The following is a 21364-nucleotide window of genomic DNA, read 5'->3' on the forward strand; positions in this document are numbered from 1 at the left end:
GCAGAGTTCCACCCAAAATTGGAAGCTTCGCTTATCTGCCCCCTCCGGTGTTACATTTGGCACCTTCCGGTGGGGAGGGGGGTGCGGGTACTTGTTTCCAGTTCCACGAGATCTCGCTGCGGTGAGATCACTCTGAAGTTAGGCCCCCCTCCTCCTTCCCCCTGCCACTGGGCAGTTTAGAAAACGCAGCGCACTTCGCGCATGCGCAGTAGGGAACTGGCTGTGAAGCTGAAAAGGCTTCACTGCCAGTTTCCCTTAACACGAATGGCGGCGGCAGCACCCGAGAGCTGATGGTGTGCTGACATCGCTGGATTCCAGAACAGGTAAGTGTCCTAATATTAAAAGTCAGTAGCTACAGTATTTGTATGTGTAGCTGCTAACATTAAATTTTTTGCTGGGGGGGGGGCGGAACTCTATAAAGCGGAGTTCCACCCATATAAAGGTCAGCAGCTACAAAAACTGTAGCTGCTGACTTTTAATAATCGGACACTCACCTGTCCCACGGTCCAGCAATGCGGGCGAACAAATCGCTGCTCCTGTCCCCCCTCTCTCCTTGGCGCCTGCATTTTGACTGTGGGCACGCACTGTGCATGCGCTAGCCGTGATGTGAATGGCCAGGCAATCTTCTGGGACCTGAGACGTGTCCCAAAAGATTACACGGAAGGAGGGGGGAGAGGTGGACTTCCTCCCAGGGCTTCGCGGAGCCGGAAGGAAGTGGGAGCTGGATGCCCCTAAAAAGAGGGTATCCGCTCCCTCCCCAAAAAAATTTGGTATGTCAGGAGGTCACCTTCACTTAAAGCGGAAGTTCCATTTTTGGGTGGAGCTCTGCTTTAAGAAAGCCAGCTCCTCCAAAGCAAGTGTAGCCACAGATGAGCAGAAGTCTTCTCGAGAATGGCGGTGACACATCTACCTGGCCTCAAAAGTTCCAGACCTTGTAACAATGCACTGTGTGCTGCCAGCAACCCCTACATATAGCATTCATTAACAAACCTAGAACAACAAAGCTTCATTTGTTATTGTCACCTACAGCTTTATGCCGGCCATAGACAAAGAGATTTTTTTCCTGTACCATCCTCGCCAGAAGATAACAGTGATTTCTGCTAGCGGCTATAATAGCAGCTGGCAATAATTGCAAGTAAAATCTGACAGGCTGGCTGTACCAAAGTTGATTGATCGATCAACTTGGGTACATTCAGTCTGCCCATACATGGTTCAAATCTAGGCCGGTCCCTGCTGTCTATAGCCAGCTTTAGCCTCAGCTTAGTTGGATCGAATCCACCTAACCCCTTTCTGGACAAGGAATAGATATCTGCTTAGTTCCTAACAGCCCAAAAGTAAATCCATAGTGATCATGGAAGAACGGCTTTTTTAAGAAAAGATAACATGAAAACAACTTTGTTTACACTATATCTAAACATAAGAATTTTTTTTTTGTATATTCCAGCTTACCAGTCCATATGTGTAGTGGCTGCATTTGTTTTTCACCGATCCTCCACACAGAGATAAGAGAAAAGGCGCTTGGAGAAAGAAAACAAATGTAGCCACCACCTCTAACAACTGGTAAGCTGCAATATGCTAATTTTTTGTTCCAGGGGTTAGGTACACTTTGGGGGAGATTTAATAAAACTGGCGAGGACACAATCTGGTGCAGCTGTGCATGGTAGCCAATCAGCTTCTAACTTCAGCTTGTTCAATTAAGCTTTGACAATAAAACCTGGAAGCCGACTGATTTCTATGCAGGGCTGCACCAGATTTTGCAATCTCTACCTTTTAGTAAATAGCCCTCTTTAGATTTATGGCCCACTGTAATGCAAGGTAACACTTTAACTCCATTGTTGGATAGACTAAATAGATCTATAAACTGGTTTCCTAGACTAATCCTCCGTGTTAGCCTACTCAAAAAAAACACACACAAAAAAAAAAAAAAACACAAAAAACATGCATTATACCCCTGGAAAATATGCAGAAGTAAATAGGATTTAAGTCTATAAAATGGTTTTAAATAGGTGTGAAAGTGTATGTATAGTGGAGTATCTGGCATGGGAATTTTTAGACCCTCTGTAAAGTTTATGTTACTGCTAGGAAACTTCACCAGACAGTGTGTTTTCGGGGGGACACACCCTGCATGCCTGTCAAATTGAGACCAGTGGCTGTGTCTGTCCAGCCGTTGTGTTCCAATGGAACTGACTGGCACTTCTTGCTCACAGATGAACAGAACACCTGTGTATCCCGTAAGGGCAAAGACAGCCCTTCTCACTGGTGTGGACAGAAATACACTTATGTGATCAAGGCCTCAGAGCAGAATTCCTTTCACTTTGGTGAGATTTTCTCTTCTTCTGTCTCCAAGGACAGTAAAATCCACCAAACCAGACAAAGACACCAAAAAGTAGAGATGTAGAAAGTCCATTCAAGTAAGCAATGTACATCCTAGGTACCTTAACACGATAAAGATGGGTCGTATAATCGGTGTGGGCACTGGGCTGAATGACTACATGAGTATTACCTAACTACTCTAAAATTGGGTCCGACAACCTACCTGAACAGACCCAAGAGTGGAGAGATGCTCCCAGTCTCTTCACAACTCTATAGTTAGGAGTACCCCCTTCTATGCTTGATGATATTTTTTGTATCTTTCTTTCTTTTTTAAATTTACCTCTGTCACATCTCTGTATACTGTACCTTGTGTTTATGTAACCTACAATCATTATTCTTTAATAAAAATTGGATTCGTAAAAAAAAGTATGTAGCATAGGTACTAATATCTCACTTACTAAGAAGTACAGGAAAGAGAGATTGGTTGCTGCTGCGCTCTTCACTCTGCTGTCTTTTTTCTCAAACATTTTTAAGGTTTCCACAGCCTGGAGACAAACGATGACATATTTAATCATTGTACAACATACAATACTCATCACACCAGTTCTCACTACAGGCCACAATAAGAAGCATTACTGTAAAAAACGGGTAATGAGAAGTTCATTCCGTAGCCTATTCTATACTTCTCCATATTTAAATCTCCTGTTTGACTTGCAAATTAAACACTGAGCACGGCAGGGTATCAATTTTGTGTGCACCTAATCATACAATAGTAGACTATTTGCCTGACTTGGTCTTAGGTTATGTCTTCACTTGTCTACAACCAAGATTTGGGGAGATTGACCTCCCAGTCCTGTCATGGTCAGTTGGTGAAGAGATGGAAATCCAATAGTACAATAGTTACATGTGTGCAGGTAAGCTCTTGTCATATATTGTCCTGTTCCACTCAAAATTAAAGAATTTACTTAGGTCTTTCAGATTTGGACAAATATGCGCAAGGGTAAAAGTTTTAAAATGTGCATTTGTGTGAGAAAACAAACTCCCGCTGCAGCACAATTGCAATGCATGCACACATAGGTGCCCACATCTCTCTCATCATCTTCACCAGTGTCCCAGGAACCCTAAAAACTTAGGAGCTCTCATCTTCCTGAATATTCTGAGGACTACTTCACTCTAAAGATCAAGGTAAAAGCTAATTTGCGCTGCACTTGGGGGTGGTCAGTTGGAGGCCTATAGTTGCCCCCCTCCCCCTGAGCTCCTCCCAGGAGGCCCAGCCATTAATCTCCTTAGCGTACCACAATAACTTGTTGTTTGAGAGGCTGGTTAGTCTACTTTCGTATTACAATTTTTATTTCTTGGGGCGCGTAAATGTAGAAGACGGGGCGGTTGGTGTTCCCCTCTTTGTTTGTAGGGGAGGGGGCTCCATTGCTCCGTGGAGGGGGCTCCGTTGCTCTGTGGAGGGGAGGGGGCTCCGTTGCTCTGTGGAGGGGAGGGGGCTCCGTTGCTCTGTGGAGGGGAGGGGGCTCCGTTGCTCTGTGGAGGGGAGGGGGCTCCGTTGCTCCGTGGAGGGGAGGGGGCTCCGTTGCTCCGTGGAGGGGAGGGGGCTCCGTTTAGTGATTACTAAAACTTTAATGCTTCCTGCTATATTACCTATTCTACCTATGTCGTTTGTGTTTTAAATGTTTTATTTTCTTTCACATATATGATTTGTGCAACATTTGCTTTTTCTACCAATGGCACTGCTCATCGAGATGTGATGCCTTGTCTTTAATAAATAAAGATTATACAAGAAAAAAAAAAAAAGTTAATTTGCATGACTTGGGCTGCCTGCCACAAGCCACAATAACTATGCGTAAAGCAACCTTTACAATCACCCTTGCATCTAGTCTACATACTATGCGCTAGTGGTCAAAGGCAGTACATACCATATCGTACTGACAGTGTAAAGCAAACAGAGAAGAAAAACTGCATTATAGAAGGAAGTAAAAATAAGGGAATAACAAACCATAATAGTATCATCAGAATTATATATTGCATACATTATTTAAGGTGTTCAATTATTATGTTATGTTAGTTAACAAAACTGGTACTTCAGTATTTGAATGGTGCCTCAGGCTGAGTCACCCATTGGCTACTTATTTTCTTTAGAGGACTCCAGTGGTGAGATTCCTGACCTGGAAGTGGAACTTTAGTTTGTGTTTGTTTTTTTAATATTGTGCCTTATAGCCTTAAGAATAAAAAAAAACAGCTTTTGCTGAAATACTTACCTTATTTTTGGCACTGTCCTCCCTACAGGCTTTCCTCTCTGACATTCAGCACGGCTTGTCCTCCAAACTGAACGACAGTCAGCATCATCCAATCCAGTTCCTGTGAGCTCAGGCTTTCAATGAAGCATCCAATGTACTTCAATAAATCCAATGTGCTCACAGTACTCCTGGACTGAGGGGCGCTTACAAGTCATTACCTGGGTGTCACTTAGTGCTAGAATAAGGAACCCTCACTACAGCTACTAAGAAGAGAACCATGACATTACTAGAGTAGCATGAAGATTGCATGTAAAAAAAAGAAGAATTTAGTTTTTTTTTTAATGGATCAAAGTGGGCGCTTCAGGAAGAGGGAAGATAGTTAGAATCTAGGTTAGAGGTTAGAGTCCCATACATATCATAGAATTAGGTGGGAATGGAGTACAACTAACTTTACTAGGAAATACCATGTTAGTTTAAGTGAAATAAGCCATTAAAGCAATCCTAATTTCTAGACTTAAATCCTAGATTTCTGAAATTTCGCACATACATATGCATTTTTGTTGCTGGAAAATTACTTAGAGCCCCAAAACATTATATATTTTTAAGCACGGGTCCTGGAGAATAAAATAATGGTTATTGCATGTTTTTTGCGCAGCCACTTCCCGCCCGCACGCCATCATATGACGTTGCAGACTTTGAGTGGTGATATCTGAATGATGCCTGCAGTTACAGGCATCATTCAGATATCTTCTTTTATAGCCAGTGATTCCCTTCACTATTATAGACAACAGCTCTGGGACTTGTAGAAAAATGCATTCTTCTACTTTAAAGATTAAGACCTCTTTCACACTGGGGCGCTTTTCAGGTGTTTTAGCGCTATAAATAGCGCCTGAAAAAGCGCCTCTCAAGCCACCCTAGTGTGAAAGCCTGAGTGCTTTCACACTGGGGAGGTGCACTTGCAGAACGGGAAAAAAAGTCCTGCAATCAGCATTTTTGGAGTGGTGGGGGAGCGGTGTATACACCGCTCCCAAAACTCCCTGCCCATTGAAATGAGTGGGCAGCGCTGCCGAAGAGCCTGCAAAGCATCGCAACACGGGCGCTATTAACCCTTTCTTCGGCCGTCAGCGGGGGTTAAGATCCCAAAAAGCGACCGCTATAACAGCAAAAAAGCGCCGCTAAAACTAGTGGCACTTTAACGCTAATGCCCACACCGCCCCAGTGTGAAAAGGGTCTAACTCCCATTGGAATATCAAAGATTGAATCAGCTATATAGTCATTAAACAACACTTCAGCCTACGTTTCAGTACAACTAGTATATGTACCTAAATCTATCTATAGATTAGCTTTATACAATCACCCAAACAGTAGTAATCAGGCTGGGATAGAGAGGATCAGCAATGTTAGCCAATCAGACTCTACTGAATTGCACCATGTCAATCTTAGGGCCTGTGTTGATAGGTTTTTGTTCAGCCCAGGAGAGCTTATTTTCCCCCTATACAAGTTTATGGCATTAGAAAGGCAGCTTGAAGCAGGTCACATGTTGGTTAGATGGAGGTCAACAACTGCAAGTCAAATGTACCTATGAATGAATTCTGAATGATCTTATTAGCATCTCAAACAGATTTTAAACTGGTGTCAAAAGCAAGCTGCCTTTGTCCATTTCACACAAGTCCAATGCCCATTAACACAAGTTCAGAGGGAAAGGAGTAAACAGAGTGCTGACCTTATCAGTATATTGATGCTGCTTCATTCACAGGCTGTGGTCAGGGACTAATGCTGGGTGCATTGTGAGAATGTGAGTGATTCAATGGAAGGAAAAGCTCCTGCAGTACAGTGCCCAAGGCAGATGCCTCTTTTGCCTGTCCTTGGCCCGGCCCTGGTACCATGTACTACCAAAGCCATGGAAGTGATAATTTGGTAAGTAACAAGACTGACACACACTGGCACTGGGAGTGCTTACATGGCATCTTGGATGTGTCTGGCTTATATTTAACAAAATATTCAGATAGAACTCAAAGTAAGAACTATATATACCTGGGTAAAGTTCTTCTGTCTCAGATATGTTATAGCTTTATTAATTTCCAGATCATTTGCCAGTTCCACATATTGTGAAGTCTTTACAGCTTCAACACACCTGCAAGAATAAATAAAACAATAAAACAAACATAAATAGATATGTGCCATAGTAACTGCAAATTTGGAGGCTGTTTGCAGGCCATCATGCTGATCTGAAAGTTTCACTTTCTGATCCAGGTTTCCCCAATCTGCAGAAGGTGACACAAAAGGTATTAAAACCATTGGATCAGAATGCTAGTCAGACAACCAGCACTATCAGAAGAAGGGCAGTGATGTAAGCCTGTGTTTTTCTCAGTACAGGTTTCCCCAAAGCTGAACACCGGGTTCACAGCTAAATACGCAGACAAAAACATATATCTGACCTGCTTTACCTACTAAGAGATTCCTATTTCTGTCCAGCCAGTATTAAGACTTGAACAGCCCGGCCATACTTAAGCTTTTGACCAGACATTTCTCTACTATAGCTAAGTAATAAAGCCATGTCACTCCCTGCACCAAGCACCCCCCCCCCCCTTTGACTGTCCAACCCAACAATTGGACGGTATAGGAGCACCTTAAGCCTAGTGCACACAATCAGAAAATCGTACCAAAAATACCGCTTTCAAAGCGATCGTACAATAATCTGATTGTTAGTACACAGCTTTCGAAAGCCAATCAGGTCGTGTGAAATTATCTGATGGAACAAGCACGAAAATTTTTCTTGTATGATACCAGATCGTAAGATTTTAGTTTAAACAGCACTGTTTTCATCTGAAAATACAATCCAAATACAATATAACACATTACACGACTTCCGAATTTTTATTCTGTTATACGACAATTTTCTTAATTTTAGTAACGTTTTCATTTTCCATATGGAGACTCACAGGCAAAAAAAACCAGACAATCATTCGTCCGATAATCTTATCGTGTGTACCAGGCGTTACGCTTCTTTTCAGCAGGTTCCTTGTCAGCATACATTTGTGCTGCCCTCCTTCCTGTCTGAGTAATGTTGTAAAGGGGATCAAAGGAGGCTGACACCCATACCTAAATGTGTATGTATGTATCTATCTAGCTATTTATATATTTATATATCTATAGATATATACAGTTGTACTTATAAGTTTACATACCCTGGAAAAATGTATGATTTCTTGGCCATTTTTTAGAGAATATGAATGATAACACAAAAACATTTCTTTCACTCATGGTTAGTGTAATTTATTATCAATCAACTGTGTTTACTCTTTTTAAATCATAATGACAACAGAAACTACCCAAATGAAAAGACCAATGAGTTTCTGGACTCCTGACAGACCCTTTCATCTTTCATTCAGTGCTGGACTGATGTTTCTGGATTCTGAGTCATGGGGAAAGCAAAAGAATTGTCAAAGGATCTGTGAGAAAAGGTAGTTGAACTGTATAAAACAGTAAAGGGATATAAAAAGATATCCAAGGAATTGAGAATGCCAATCAGCAGTGTTCAAACGCTAATCAAGAAGTGGAAAATGAGGGGTTCTGCTGAAACCAAACCACGGTCAGGTAGACCAACTAGAATTTCAGCCACAACTGCCAGGAAAATTGTTCGGGATGCAAAGAAAAATCCACAAATAACTTCAGGTGAAATACAGAACTCTCTGAAAACATGTGGTGTGGCGGTTTCAAGATACACAATAAGGAGGCACTTGAAGAAAGATGGGCTGCATAGTCGAGTTGCCAGAAGAAAGCCATTACTACGCAAATGCCACAAAGTATCTCGCTTACAATACGCCAAACAGCACAGAGACAAGCCTCAAACCTTCTGCCACAAAGTAATTTCAAGTGATGAGACCATTTAGATTTTTGGCCACAACCATAAATGTTACATTTGGAGAGGAGTTAACAAGGCCTATGATGAAAGGTACAGAGGTGGATCGCTGATGTTTTGGGGATGTGTGAGCTACAAAAGGCACAGAAAATTTGGTCAAAATTGATGGCAAGATGAATGCAGTATGTTATCAAAAAATACCGGAGGAACATTTGCATTCATTAGAGAGGAAGCTGCGCATGGGACGTACTTGGACATTCCAACATGACAATGATCCAAAACACAAGGCCAAGTCGGCCTGTCATTGGCTACAGCAGAATAAAGTGAAGGTTCTGGAGTGACCATCTCAGTCTCCTGACCTAAATATCATTGAGCGGCAAAGTGAACTTGGTAAAAATGGTCTATCTCCCCAAGTTCACCTACTTTTTCAGGAACACTCCGTGCCTCATTCCCAAATCCTTTTTTCAAAAATTGGATTCCATTGTTTCCATTTTTGTCTGGGCTGGGAAAGCTCCGAGACTGGCAAGGAATACGCTCCAGCTCTCCCTGTCCCAGGGAGGACTGGCGTTGCCACATTTCCAGCTCTACTTTTGGGCGGCAGTCCTGGTAACTGTCCGGTGGTGGTTTGACCAGCCCAGACAGAATCCTGAGGTGACCCTTAAGGTGGCCATCCTGGGATCCTATGCGGCATTAACTAACTTACCCTACAGAGGGCCCAAGGCCCACCCCCAGGTAACGTCTTTAATGCGCACAACTATACAGGTGTGGCAAAAGGCAAGAGCTATTTATAAGTCGGATTCGGTCATCTCCCCCCATATGCCCCTGTGGGGTAATCCCCTGCTATCACATCTCTATGGGCTTCCGGACTCTCAGTTGTGGGCGGTCAGTGGGATAGTAACTATTAAGCATATCTACCATGAAGGGTCCTTTTCCTCCTTTGAAACACTGAAAGCTAAACATAATATCCCTGCTTCCATGAAGTTCAGGTACTATCAACTAAATCATGCGGTACAAGCCCAGTTGAACGGCTGCTAATTGCTAAAATCATGGACAAACCCCTGTCCTCCCTCTACTTCTACCTTTCAATTGCACATATGACATCCCTGACTAAGGTTTTTAATAAATGGAAGACTGACATCCCAGAGCTGACAGACGATAGTTGGGAAGATATAGTGTCTGACTATACCACAAAAATGATCTCAGCAAGGGATCGTTTCATTCAAATTAAGTTCCTACATAGGGCATATTATACCCCAGTAAGGCTAGCCAGCATATATCCGGGAACGTACGCTCTCTGCTCCAGATGTGGTGTGTCTCCTGTAACTTTTTTTCATATGGTATGGTCGTGCCCTGTGCTATGTCCATACTGGCAGGGAGTGATGGAAGTCCTGGGCACGTTTGGGGACTGGTCCCTTAGGTTGGATCCTGCCTTAGCGCTACTGGGCAATATGGAAAACATTGAAGCATCCAGACACGACAAACTGTTCCTGTTCTATGCTCTATACTATGCCAGACGGGAGATTCTTCTCTGGTGGAAGCAGCCCGCCCCCCCCCCACACAACATATGTGGATGACCACAATAAACTTTGTCCTACCTTTGTACAAGTTGACATATGAGAGTAGAAATTGCCCTAAAAAATTTGATAAAGTCTGGTCTCAATGGGTTGATGCACATGGATAGGAGACCCGGGGCAGTTGGTAATCCCCGATGCTCTGACTCTATCCTATAGTGTCTTGTGGCAGCAGCTACATAGCAATGTTATTCTGGTGTTGGATTTATATAACCCCTTCCCTGTCCTCCGCTCCCCCCCCCACCCCCCCTCTCTTCTCCCCCTTCCTAGACCCCCCCCCCTTTTCCACTCCTACTATGATCCATCAATACTATTAGGAATATGACTGCTAAAATGCTTTAACAATTAGATCTCATTGTATGCTTGAATGAATAACTGCTAGCTGTAACTATATTGTCAACTCAGACCTTGTGACTTATTGCATACGCTTGATGTTCATGTACTGTGTCATTGTTATGATATATAATTTTCTTTTAAATAAAAAACCATTTACTGTTAAAAAAAAATATCATTGAGCCATTCTGGGGAGATCTCAAACGTGCAGTTCATGCAAGACAGCCCAAGAATTTACAGGTACTGGAGGCTTTTTGCCAAGAGGAATGGGCAGCTTTACTATCTAAGAAGATAAAGCGCCTCATCCACAAATACCACAAAAGACTTCAAGTTGTCATTGATGTTAAAGGGGGCTATAATACACTGTATAAAGAACTGGGGTATGTAAACTTTTGATCAGGGTAATTTGGGTAGTTTCTGTTGTGATTATGATTTAAAAAAGAGTAAACACAGTTGACTGATAATAAATGGCTTCAGCTAAACACCAACCATGAGTGAAAGAAAAGTTTTTGTGTTATTCATATTCTCTGAAAAATGGCCAAGAAATCATAAATTCTGCCAGGGTATGTAAACTTATGAGCACGACTGTATATATATATATATGTATGTATATATATATATATATATATATATATATATATATATATATATTATTACTAATATGTAGAAAATATACAGCGGGTAAAATAAGTATTGAACTTGTCACCATTTTTTTAGGTAAATATATTTCTAAAGTTGCTGTTGACATGAAATCTTCACCACCTGTCGCTAACCACCCATGCAATCCTTACATACACAGAGACCAAATCAAATAAGTTCAGAAATTAGGTTATGTGAAATAAAATGGAATGACACAGGAAAAAAGTATTGAACACATGAAGAAAGGGAGGTGCAAAAATGGCATGGAAAGCCAATACACAAACTGAAATCTATCAGTAATTAGAAGCAATCCTGCTCCTTGTCAGTGCATATTAATATCAGCTGGTTCAGTCTCAACTGATGGCCTATAAAAAGGTGTCCCATTACCAAGCTGTCCCACAAGAAACATCTCATGCTGAGTAAAAGCAAAGGGCTCTCTCAAGACCTTCAGAATCTGAGGTGGCACACTCAGCTATTCACTTTGACAGGTTCGTCGCCAGCTGCCCCCCCCCCCCCTTATTGGGAGAGTGATAATGACATAGGTCAAACATAAGCTAAAATAACTCAGGCACCAAATGTTCTCCTCCAGCTATCACGCCTTTTAAAATGTGTAGATTAAGTCCCCTAGATTGTAAGCTCTAACGAGCAGGGCCCTCTGATCCCTCCTGTATTTGTATTGTAACTGTACTGTCTGCCTCCATTATGTAAAGCGCTGCACAAACTGTTGGCGCTATATAAATCTTGTATAATAATAATTATATATATATATATATATATATATATATATATATATATACATATATACACATACATATACACACACACACACACACACGCAGTTTCTCACAAAAGTGAGTACACCCCTCACATTTTTGTAAATATTTTATTGTATCTTTTCATGTGACAACACTGAAGAAATGACACTTTGCTACAATGTAAAGTAGTGAGTGTACAGCTTGTATAACAGTGTAAATTTGCTGTCCCCTCAAAATAACTCAACACACAGCCATGAATAGTCTAAACCGCTGGCAACAAAATTAAGTACATCCCTAAGTGAAAATGTCCAAATTGGGCCCAAAGTGTCAATATTTTGTGTGGCCGACATTATTTTCCAGCACTGCCTTAACCCTCTTGGGCATGGAGTTCACCAGAGCTTCACAGATTGCCACTGGAGTCCTCTTCCACTCCTCCATGATGACATCACGGAGCTGGTGGACGTTAGAGACCTTGTGCTCCTCCACCTTCCATTTGAGGATGCCCCACATATGCTTAATAGGGTTTAGGTCTGGAGACATGCTTGGCCAGTCCATCACCTTTACCCTCAGCTTCTTTAGCAAGGCAGGGGTCATCTTGGAGGTGTGTTTGGGGTCGTTGGAATACTGCTCTGCGGCCCAGTCTCCGAAAGGAGGGGATCATGCTCTGCTTCAGTATGTCACAGTACATGTTGGCATTCATGCAGCCCCAGACCATGACACTCCCACCACCATGCTTGACTGTAGGAAAGACACACTTGTCTTTGTACTCCCCACCTGGTTGACACCATCTTGACACCATCTGAACCAAATAAGTTTATCTTGGTCTCATCACACCAGTAATCCATGTCCTTAGTCTGCTTGTCTTCAGCAAGCTGTTTGCGGGCTTCTTGTGCATCATCTTTAGAAGAGGCTTCCTTCTGGGACGACAGCCATGCAGACCAATTTGATGCAGTGTGCAGCGTATGGTCTGAGCACTGACAGCCTGACCCCCCCCCCCCCCCTTCAACCTCTGCATCATGGCTGGCAGCACTCATACGTCTATTTCCCAAAGACAATCTCTGGATATGAAGCTGAGCGCGTGCATTCAACTTCTTTGGTTGACCATGGTGAGGCCTGTTCTGAGTAGAACCTGTTCTGTTAAACCGCTGTATGGTCTTGGCCACCATGCTGCAGCTCAGTTTCAGGTTCTTGGCACTCTTCTTATAGCCTAGGTCATCTTTATGTAGAGCAACGATTCTTTTTTTCAGATCCTCAGAGAGTTCTTTGCCATAAGGTGCTATGTTGAACTTTCAGTGACCAGAATAAGAGAGTGATAGCGATAACACCAAATTTAACACACCTGCTCCCCATTCACACCTAAGACCTTGTAACACTAATAAGTCACATGACACCGTGGAGGGAGATAGCTAATTGGGCCCAAATTTGGACACTTTCACTTAGGGGTGTACTCAATTAATGGCTGTGTTGAGTTATTTTAAGGGGACAGCAAATTTACACTGTTATACAAGCTGTACACTCACTACTGTACACTGTAGCAAAGTGTCATTTCTTCAGTGTTATCACATGAAAAGATATAATAAAATATCTACAAAAATGTGAGGGGTATACTCACTTTTTTTTATATCTGCCTGGAGTTTAGCTTTTAATGACATTGTATTCAAGTTGCAGCTTGGCTTATTTTCAGCAGGCTGTAAATAGACAGAGGTACATATGTGAAAAAGAGCATATAACTCCACCTGCTGGCTCAAAGAGTGCAAAATATTAATATACACTAGATCATATTTACTCAGTACAGTATATATTTTAAAATTATATTTTTGATTCCCGATTATAATAAACCATTAAAGAAAAAAGCGTAAAACCACTATTCCTAAAAGTAGTTAGTCACATTGAACTGGACACAACAAATCCAGATGAATGCGACTAACTAGTACAAGGTATACCATGACCTGGATAAATGAGAACCTTCACAGGCTCTAAACATTCCATTTCATATATATATATATATATATATATATATATATATATATATACATATATACACATACACACACACACACACACACACACACACACACACATATATATATATATATATATATATATATATATATATATATATATATATATATACATATATACACACACACACATATACAGAACATGTTTTATCTGGCTTATTTTACAATGTTTAAAACATCTTACCAGTCATAGCCAACATCAAAAGAGTTTTCAATAACTGGAGCTATTAGTTTGGCTGCAGCCATGATGTATTTTTCAGCCAATGCTTTCCTAGAAGAAAAAATGAAAAAGATCCCTGTGACTTTTAGGGAAATATTGAATACTTTCAAAATGAATGCAAGGAACATGTATAAAGCCATAAGCCCACGGCAAGATACAAGTATAGAGAAAATATGCCACCTTGCATCCTACACATTACTTTGTCTCTGAGCATCTAATGCCTCATGTACACACTGGATGTTTTTACAACTGCTCTTTTTGGTTCAGGCATTTTTCTCTACAGCCAGTAAACTCCCCAGCATGTTATCCTATGTGTCCATGCATCAGCGTTTATGTGTCCATGCAACGCTGTTATCAGCGTTTTTTGGCAGGGGTGTTTTCTGGCTGGAAAAAAAAACAGAATGAGTTTTGCAGCTGTAAAAACGCTCTAACTCTGATAAAAGCTGAAAAACATGGCTATTCAGCGTTTATCAGCGTTTTTGAGCCATAAGCTTTTGTGGGAGTATAGTTTTGCTAAAAATAAGCTAAAAGACGCTGAAAAATGCGTGAAAAAGGTTGCAAAACTCATTCTACAGCTTTTGTACAGCTAGCGCTACTGGCGTTTTTATAATGTCCAGTGTGAATGAGGCCTAAAGCTGCTTCTCAGGAGAAGCATAGAACAGAATCAGCTTACTTCCACATAAGGAAATCAGCTTTCAAGCTGCACTATAGAAAATGTCAAGTAAAAGAAGTAAAAACTAAAACAAGAGGCACCCAGTTTTACACTTCCTAGTACACTGCAATGAGAATTTCAGAGAACGCTAACCAAGCTGTAATGGAGCAGACAATCTTGTTGCCAAACCTTTTCATTTGGATAAAGAGTAGAAGATTTAGAACCATTTCAGGTTACTAATGTTGTATGTGTCCTTGGGGATATATTTCCTCACTTCCTGTCTCAGGGTGACAATGCTCACTTCAGTGTACTGTATCCACGGAACAGAGGATTGTCAGAAGGAATGGTATCAGGATTACAGAAAAACCCCCTCTCCAAATCACCAAAACATGAAAGGAGTTGTATTGTGGTCCTAAAATACTTCCTAATAACAATGTTGAGATAAGATTGCAGCGTGCACAGGACTGCCTAAAACCGGCAATAGATAAAGCGATTCTCTTTCCTGCAACCCGTGGTTGCTCGACTGGGAGAACACAATGGCACCGCGCAGGGCTTTTTTTCAGCAGGAACTAGGGGGAACTCAGATCCACCACCTCTGGCTCAGGTCTTCTGCTCCCTGCTCACAACTATCACTTGATAACACTGAAATCCAGCTTCTGCGTTTACAAGTGATAGCTTATCTCTCAGTAGCTCCCACAGGTCAGATCTCCTGCGCAGATCCTACTGAGTGCCGGACAGGGACAAGGGAGATACAGAACAGGTGCCCAGGGTTCAGTGCAGTCAAGGACAGGAGAGGGTGCATGGTAGGCTGCACCCTCTGTGGTCTCCATTTTTTCCCTGGCGACCAGTTGTTGATGCTCATACTGCATGATCTCCCTTGCAAGTGACTGTAGTATAGTATAGTATGCTGGGAGGTACTACAGCCGAATAGGTGTTTCAGCTAAATATTGCAACAAAGGTAAGATATATGACAGATGGTGGAGCTTTTAAGGAGGGGGAGAAGATGAGGGCAGTGGAGGGAGAGGGTTGTATGCAGAGGGAAGAGCTACTATTTGATGCCATTTGGCAGATATGCGAGTGTGGCGGGCATGGTTGAGTTCCTGCACCTATTCTCTGAGAAAAAAATCCCTGGCACCGCGTCCCTGCCAGGAAAACACAGTGATTACTGCTAAAATAGTCGCTAGCAATAATCACATGTAAAATCTGACAGGCTGGCTGTACCCAAGTTGATCAATCAATCAACTTGGGAACATTCAGCCTGCCCATACATGGTTCCAATCTTGGCTGACCCCTGCTGAACCGGCCGAGATTTGAACCGTCTATGGCCAGCTTTACTTCCAGAACATATAAAATAAAAACATTTTCAACTGTATATTTAACAGACCAACAGAGAAAAAAATAAGAGAACATTTTTGTTAGGGTTTACATACATACTTTGTGGGCAACGCTTATATGTAAAATGGCCTTATTACATAACTCAATAAAATCGACACACCTTCTTACAAATAATACTAACTTTTCAGTTTTTCTGTTCCTAAGTCCTCTAGTCATGTGCTGAAATGTGCGATTCACCTTGCTTTACTTAGTTTGGAGCAATTCCTAGCAAGGGGTCTATTTATAAAAGTTTCATCCAAGATTCATACATTTTTCTAACTGAAGTCAACTAAAAAAAAAAGCAAAAATCCTTGGTAAAAAAAAAAAAAAAAAAACACCTGTGCGAATCTTGAATGAAAAACACTTTTTTTTTTTAAACTTTGGAGGAAAAATACTGTGGTCATAAACAAATTACCGTTCTTGCTCCATTTGGTGCAGGCTGTCATTTTTAATAGCTTCTATGACAAGATTAGAGTGTGGATCATCCTAAAATAAAGGAAAATAACAATGGTAAAATGGTGTTGGAAGCCAAAACCAGACTATGGATATATTAGGTAGACAACAATAAATAAATGTTGCAGGGCAAGTAATCCCAAAACAGACAATCGATTTAATCACAATTTGGCTTTTTCATGAAAGCCCATCCCACTAAGATTCAAGCTCTGTTTGCCAACTGCTGCCATGGCATGCCTTACTTTGCTTTATGCATCACCTACCAACCTACCACCTCCTGGATTCTTCATTTGGAATAGCGAGTAATAAAACCTCTTAAAATCCACCCAATAATTGAGCCTCTAGGCTACTTCTAGGAAATACAGTCCAAGGTTTGGTTTTATTATGTAGCACGCAATAACAGCAACAGTTCCAGGTGCTATTGGAGGAGTTTGTCCCAAAGTTATGCTATTCAGCTGGCCGGAGTCACACTGTTGCAGGTCAGGAAGACTGATGTACACAGACAGACAGGGAAGAGATGGCTGTCAATAGCAGGGTATTTTTGTAGGCATCATTTACTACTTTCAGGTCATAATCATTCACATCATAACCTTGATTTCACCAAATGAAAATCTGCTGCCATTTAGAGAGTAAAAGTGAAATAGAGAGGGAGAGATCTGATCAAATTTCCTAACCAAAGAGAAAAGGTAGTTGTGTGGCTTCTGAAGGGTGTATGACACTTGTTCCAGCCAGTGGAGACATAGAGGTGGTGATTTACTAAGAAGAAGGCACTGCACCAGTTCATACATTAATTGGTGCGCTGGAAAAGTCATTAATTGAACGCGTGAACCGACGCACATTGAAGCGCAAATAACGATAATAAATACCTGCGTATGTAAACTGCAAATGTCGCTAGGGTAACTCCGGTTTTCTCATTGATAATAGCGCTTGCCCAATACAATTGGTTAATTTAATCTCATTGGATGTGTCTTGTTAGGCAATTAGAAGGGGTTCTCAGTTAATTAACCCTTTTGATGCTAATCTAATTTTTATTACTTCTAATATATCTTTAAAATGTGTTTTTTTCTTTTTTTTTTACCCAAATCTTTCAATACATTACAAAGAACAGAGAAGTGTTTCTAAACCCAATAAATTATTTTTTTTCAGATCTTGATCTTTAAAGGTAATCATACACTGCAATCAGTTAGATCTTAAATAAATTAGATTTAGTGCAAGAGCCTGTTTTATTTCCTATATTTATTTTCTATCTCTATACACACACACACACACACACACTGAAGCAATAAACATTGGCCCGGAAGTGAATCTGTACACAGGAAGTATGTTTGTGTTTTGGGGCCATATCATTAAGACATACACACATGACCCACACAAACATCACCCCATGTAAAAATAAATCAAAAATGATCTTAATTTGCAAATAAGGATCATCTCTTCCTCAGAGAACAGTGAGTGGGAAAGGGTGGTGAGAAGAAATTAGCAGCAGTACAAGCAACTTCCTGGAGGGGCGTGATGTTATTCCTGTGTGCTGGCCACCACTTCCGGGATCCAGATATGCGCCACGGGTACATACCTCCGCGCACACAGCAGTTGCGCATCTCACATACACAGCGGTCGTGCATCTAGATGCAAAAACAAAAATAGGAGAGCGCCTCTGAGTTAAAGTGTTTTAATCAATAATAAAAAAGAAGTAATAGACACTTACATGTCAAACTACAAGAAAGCTCTACATGGGTCAATGTTAACAGGGAGATGTAGCCGTTGTCAGAGGCATATTTCCAGGAGTTTACAATTCCATGCTGCGAAAGCCACAGGGAGCCGGTGAGGAAACTGGCTGTATCCTACAGAGGAAAGTAACGATCGGCTCACACTTTCTCAAGCTTACACTTGAGAAAGGAGCACGCATGCGCCTTACGGACTTCGCGCATGCTCTGAAACGCGTTGTTTCCCCTGCTTGCTGACGTCACATGCTGTTTCCATGAGCTGATCATTACTTTCCTCTGTAGGATACAGCCGGTTTCCTCCCCGGCTCCCTGTGGCTTTCGCAGCATGGAATTGTAAACTCCTAGAAATATGCCCCTGAAAACGGCTACATCTCCCTGTTAATGTTGACCGTGTAGAGCTTCCTTGTATTTTGACATGTAAGTGTCTATTACTTCTTTTTTATTATTGATTAATACACTTTTAACTCAGAGGCGCTCTCCTATCTTTGTTTTTCCTTTGATGATTTTGAGTCGGCTTCACTCCAGAGAAGAGCAGCCCTTTGTGACAGTAAATAAATCTTCCTGATTCATCGTCTTAGTTTGCATATCTAGCACTAATTACCGCTGATTGGACATCTTCTATACATTAATCATTATGGACTTTTTTTGTTGGTTGGACTTTTCTATACATCAATTAATCATTGTGGACTTATCCTATTGCTATTATTGCCTTTTTTTTTATTATTAATTATTTGATTGTGTGACACCACATCGGTGTTCTGAGCGCCAGTGTTTTTTTGTGCATCTAGATGCAGGAACCCAATTTTTATGGAAATTAATAGTAAAGCAGATGCCGATTTCCAGGACTGGACTAACAAATCTTTCTAGTGAAAGGCAACTGGTGTTTTCTATTAAACAAGGTCTAAATGGGCCATTGTCATGCATTACATTTGAACTTAGGAATGTGTCTTTGCAAAGTTAAACTAAATGAAATCCTTTCTTATTTTTGCTTGGGGATACAGTGCAGAGGGATTCGAAGTCTTGTCAGTTTTTGGGTATGTCTGCACTCCTGATAGGGTTAAGACAGCTCCTAAATTTTGCCAGTTTCTCTTTCAAATGTATTCACTTCCTGTCACATAGCCAAACAGGAAGTGAGGGTAAAACCCTACCAATGTCTTTCCTTGGGGACACACAGGTCAATCTAAATAGTTTCCCCATTAGGTAAATTGCACTCTAGCTACGACTAAGGCTATTGCTGAAACGCGTCAGCTTTATTGTTTTATTGTCACTCTGATGTACCAATAAACGACACTTCAAGGATTACAGCTTTGCCGGCTCTCCTTAATACTGTTGCATTGGAGTGTGTTGGGACACATCGAGGCTCGGCACCTGTGAGTGGACCTGGTGTATGGATTGAGTAGTCCCTGCAGAGAGCGCTGTTTCCTTTCTTCTTTTTCATGCTAGAAAAAGACAAGCAGGGGTTCTAACACTCACTTGGTTTCCCTCAAATGCCCACAATTAGAATAGGATTGTCTTGAGCTACATTTTAGCTCAGTGCTCTAAATCAGTGGTTCTCAACCCTGTCCCCAATTACTTCCATGCCATGTTTTCAGGTTTACCTTCATCTTGCACTGGTGCTTTAAATCAGAGTCAATGGCTTGGTATTTTGAATAGCTATTTTAGCTAAGATAAATTCCCAAAACATGTCCTGTCGGGGGTACTTGAGGACTGAGGCTGAGAACCACTGCTCTAAAATGGAAAATTGAATACTTATCTCTCTGTAATTTTCCTTTCCTGGTGCCTACCATGGCAGCATAGAGAAGTATTCGTAAATCACCCCCAGAGGCTTGGTTTGCAGAAGATTCCTTGGGAGTGGTGTATGCTGGGAATGCTCTATTATGCATGCGGCTGGGCTTGCCAGGTAAGTTATACAAGGAAGACTGGAAGAAACTGTGTAACCTTTGTATTCATAAGGAGGTGCTTTGTATCCCTTTGTAGCCAAATTACTGGTGGTAAGGAACACTTACATGTTTTAGGAATACTGGCATAAATAAGAGAAGGGTACATTAACTTAAAGTGGTGGTAAGCTCTGTTCTACCACTTGTACCTACAGGCAAGCCTATAGTAAAAGCTTACCTGAAGGTACTGTGATTATCTCCTAAAATTAAGATATTTAGAGTGCATGCAGTCATTGACTCTGAAGGTCCCTCAGAGCCAGTGCCGCAAACGGTGGCTTCCACACGCATGTGCGAGAGTGGTGTCATCGTGCCCCCTGGCCACTCATGTAGTTGGAGGACGCGAACCCGGAAGAAAGACCAGGGGAAGATGGAAGCCCTCTCAGCAGTGACAGCGCGCCGCTGGAGGGCTTCGTTCTAAGGTAATTCTCATAATGTGCTAGTAGGATTCCCCCCCCCCCATCAACTGTGGTTTACTAACACTTTAAAGGTGGAGTGGAGCTTAGATCTCACAATGTAGACCTGGGATCAGGTTAAAGGGTGATGAAACGTCTAAATTCTACCCACAATTAAGTATCCTAACTACTTTTAAGAAACCCAGTACAGTAATGCGTTTGGACTGCTTATATAGAACACAGTAACAGCAAATACTTACACCAGGTGAGATATACTTGTCTTCATCGTCAATTCCAAGGGGTGCAGCTATTAGTTTTTGGAAAGCTTTTTTCATTTTGTCACGATCTCCAATAGCAAAATAGCACAATATCAGGTTGTAGCCGGCCTTCACGTTCGGAGACTCACTCATGATGTGCTCAAACGATGTAATGGCATCTGTGTACTGCCCTGTTTTGATAAAGGTCACCCCAATATTCTGCATGATCTTAATCCTAAATGGAAGGAGAGTTAAATAAACATGGATATCATTTTTATATAAAATATTTTGCATCCATTGTAAATGCTGATGACACATTTCTCTACTAACAAGTTTCACAAGTATACAATTTAGGAAAGAATTAAAGTGGCATTAAACGCAAACGCAAATATTTCTTATATTGCAGCTTACCGATTCCTAGATGTGATGGCTACAATCGTTTTCTTTTTTAGGCTTTCCTTCCTTTATTTTTACCAGGTGTTTTAGCCAGCAAGTCTATTGTTTTTCAACAGAACAAGCTGTCCTGTGGATGTAGCCGTTAGAGGCTTGAGACAAACCTTACAGAGGTACCTACAATGGTCAGCTTTTATTAACGTAAAACCTTTATCTCAAAAA

General features: G+C 41.4%; 1 protein-coding gene across 4 annotated transcripts in view; it reads right to left on the reverse strand.

Moving 5' to 3' along the window:
• The window catches only part of IFT88 (intraflagellar transport 88), a 142042-nt gene that overhangs the window by 64861 nt on the left and 55817 nt on the right, over positions 1 to 21364 (reverse strand). For all 4 annotated transcript variants that reach the window (XM_073613459.1, XM_073613457.1, XM_073613458.1 and 1 more), the window contains exons 12-16: positions 20753 to 20984; positions 16402 to 16472; positions 13925 to 14011; positions 6594 to 6693; positions 2772 to 2858 (exon numbers count right to left, since the gene is read on the reverse strand). In XM_073613459.1, the coding sequence (XP_073469560.1) occupies positions 2772 to 2858; positions 6594 to 6693; positions 13925 to 14011; positions 16402 to 16472; positions 20753 to 20984 (577 nt within the window). The remainder of the gene's footprint in view (positions 1 to 2771; positions 2859 to 6593; positions 6694 to 13924; positions 14012 to 16401; positions 16473 to 20752; positions 20985 to 21364) is intronic.

The sequence above is a fragment of the Aquarana catesbeiana genome, linkage group LG02 (genome assembly GCF_042186555.1).
Source record: "Aquarana catesbeiana isolate 2022-GZ linkage group LG02, ASM4218655v1, whole genome shotgun sequence".
In the NCBI taxonomy this organism is placed as follows: domain Eukaryota; kingdom Metazoa; phylum Chordata; class Amphibia; order Anura; family Ranidae; genus Aquarana; species Aquarana catesbeiana.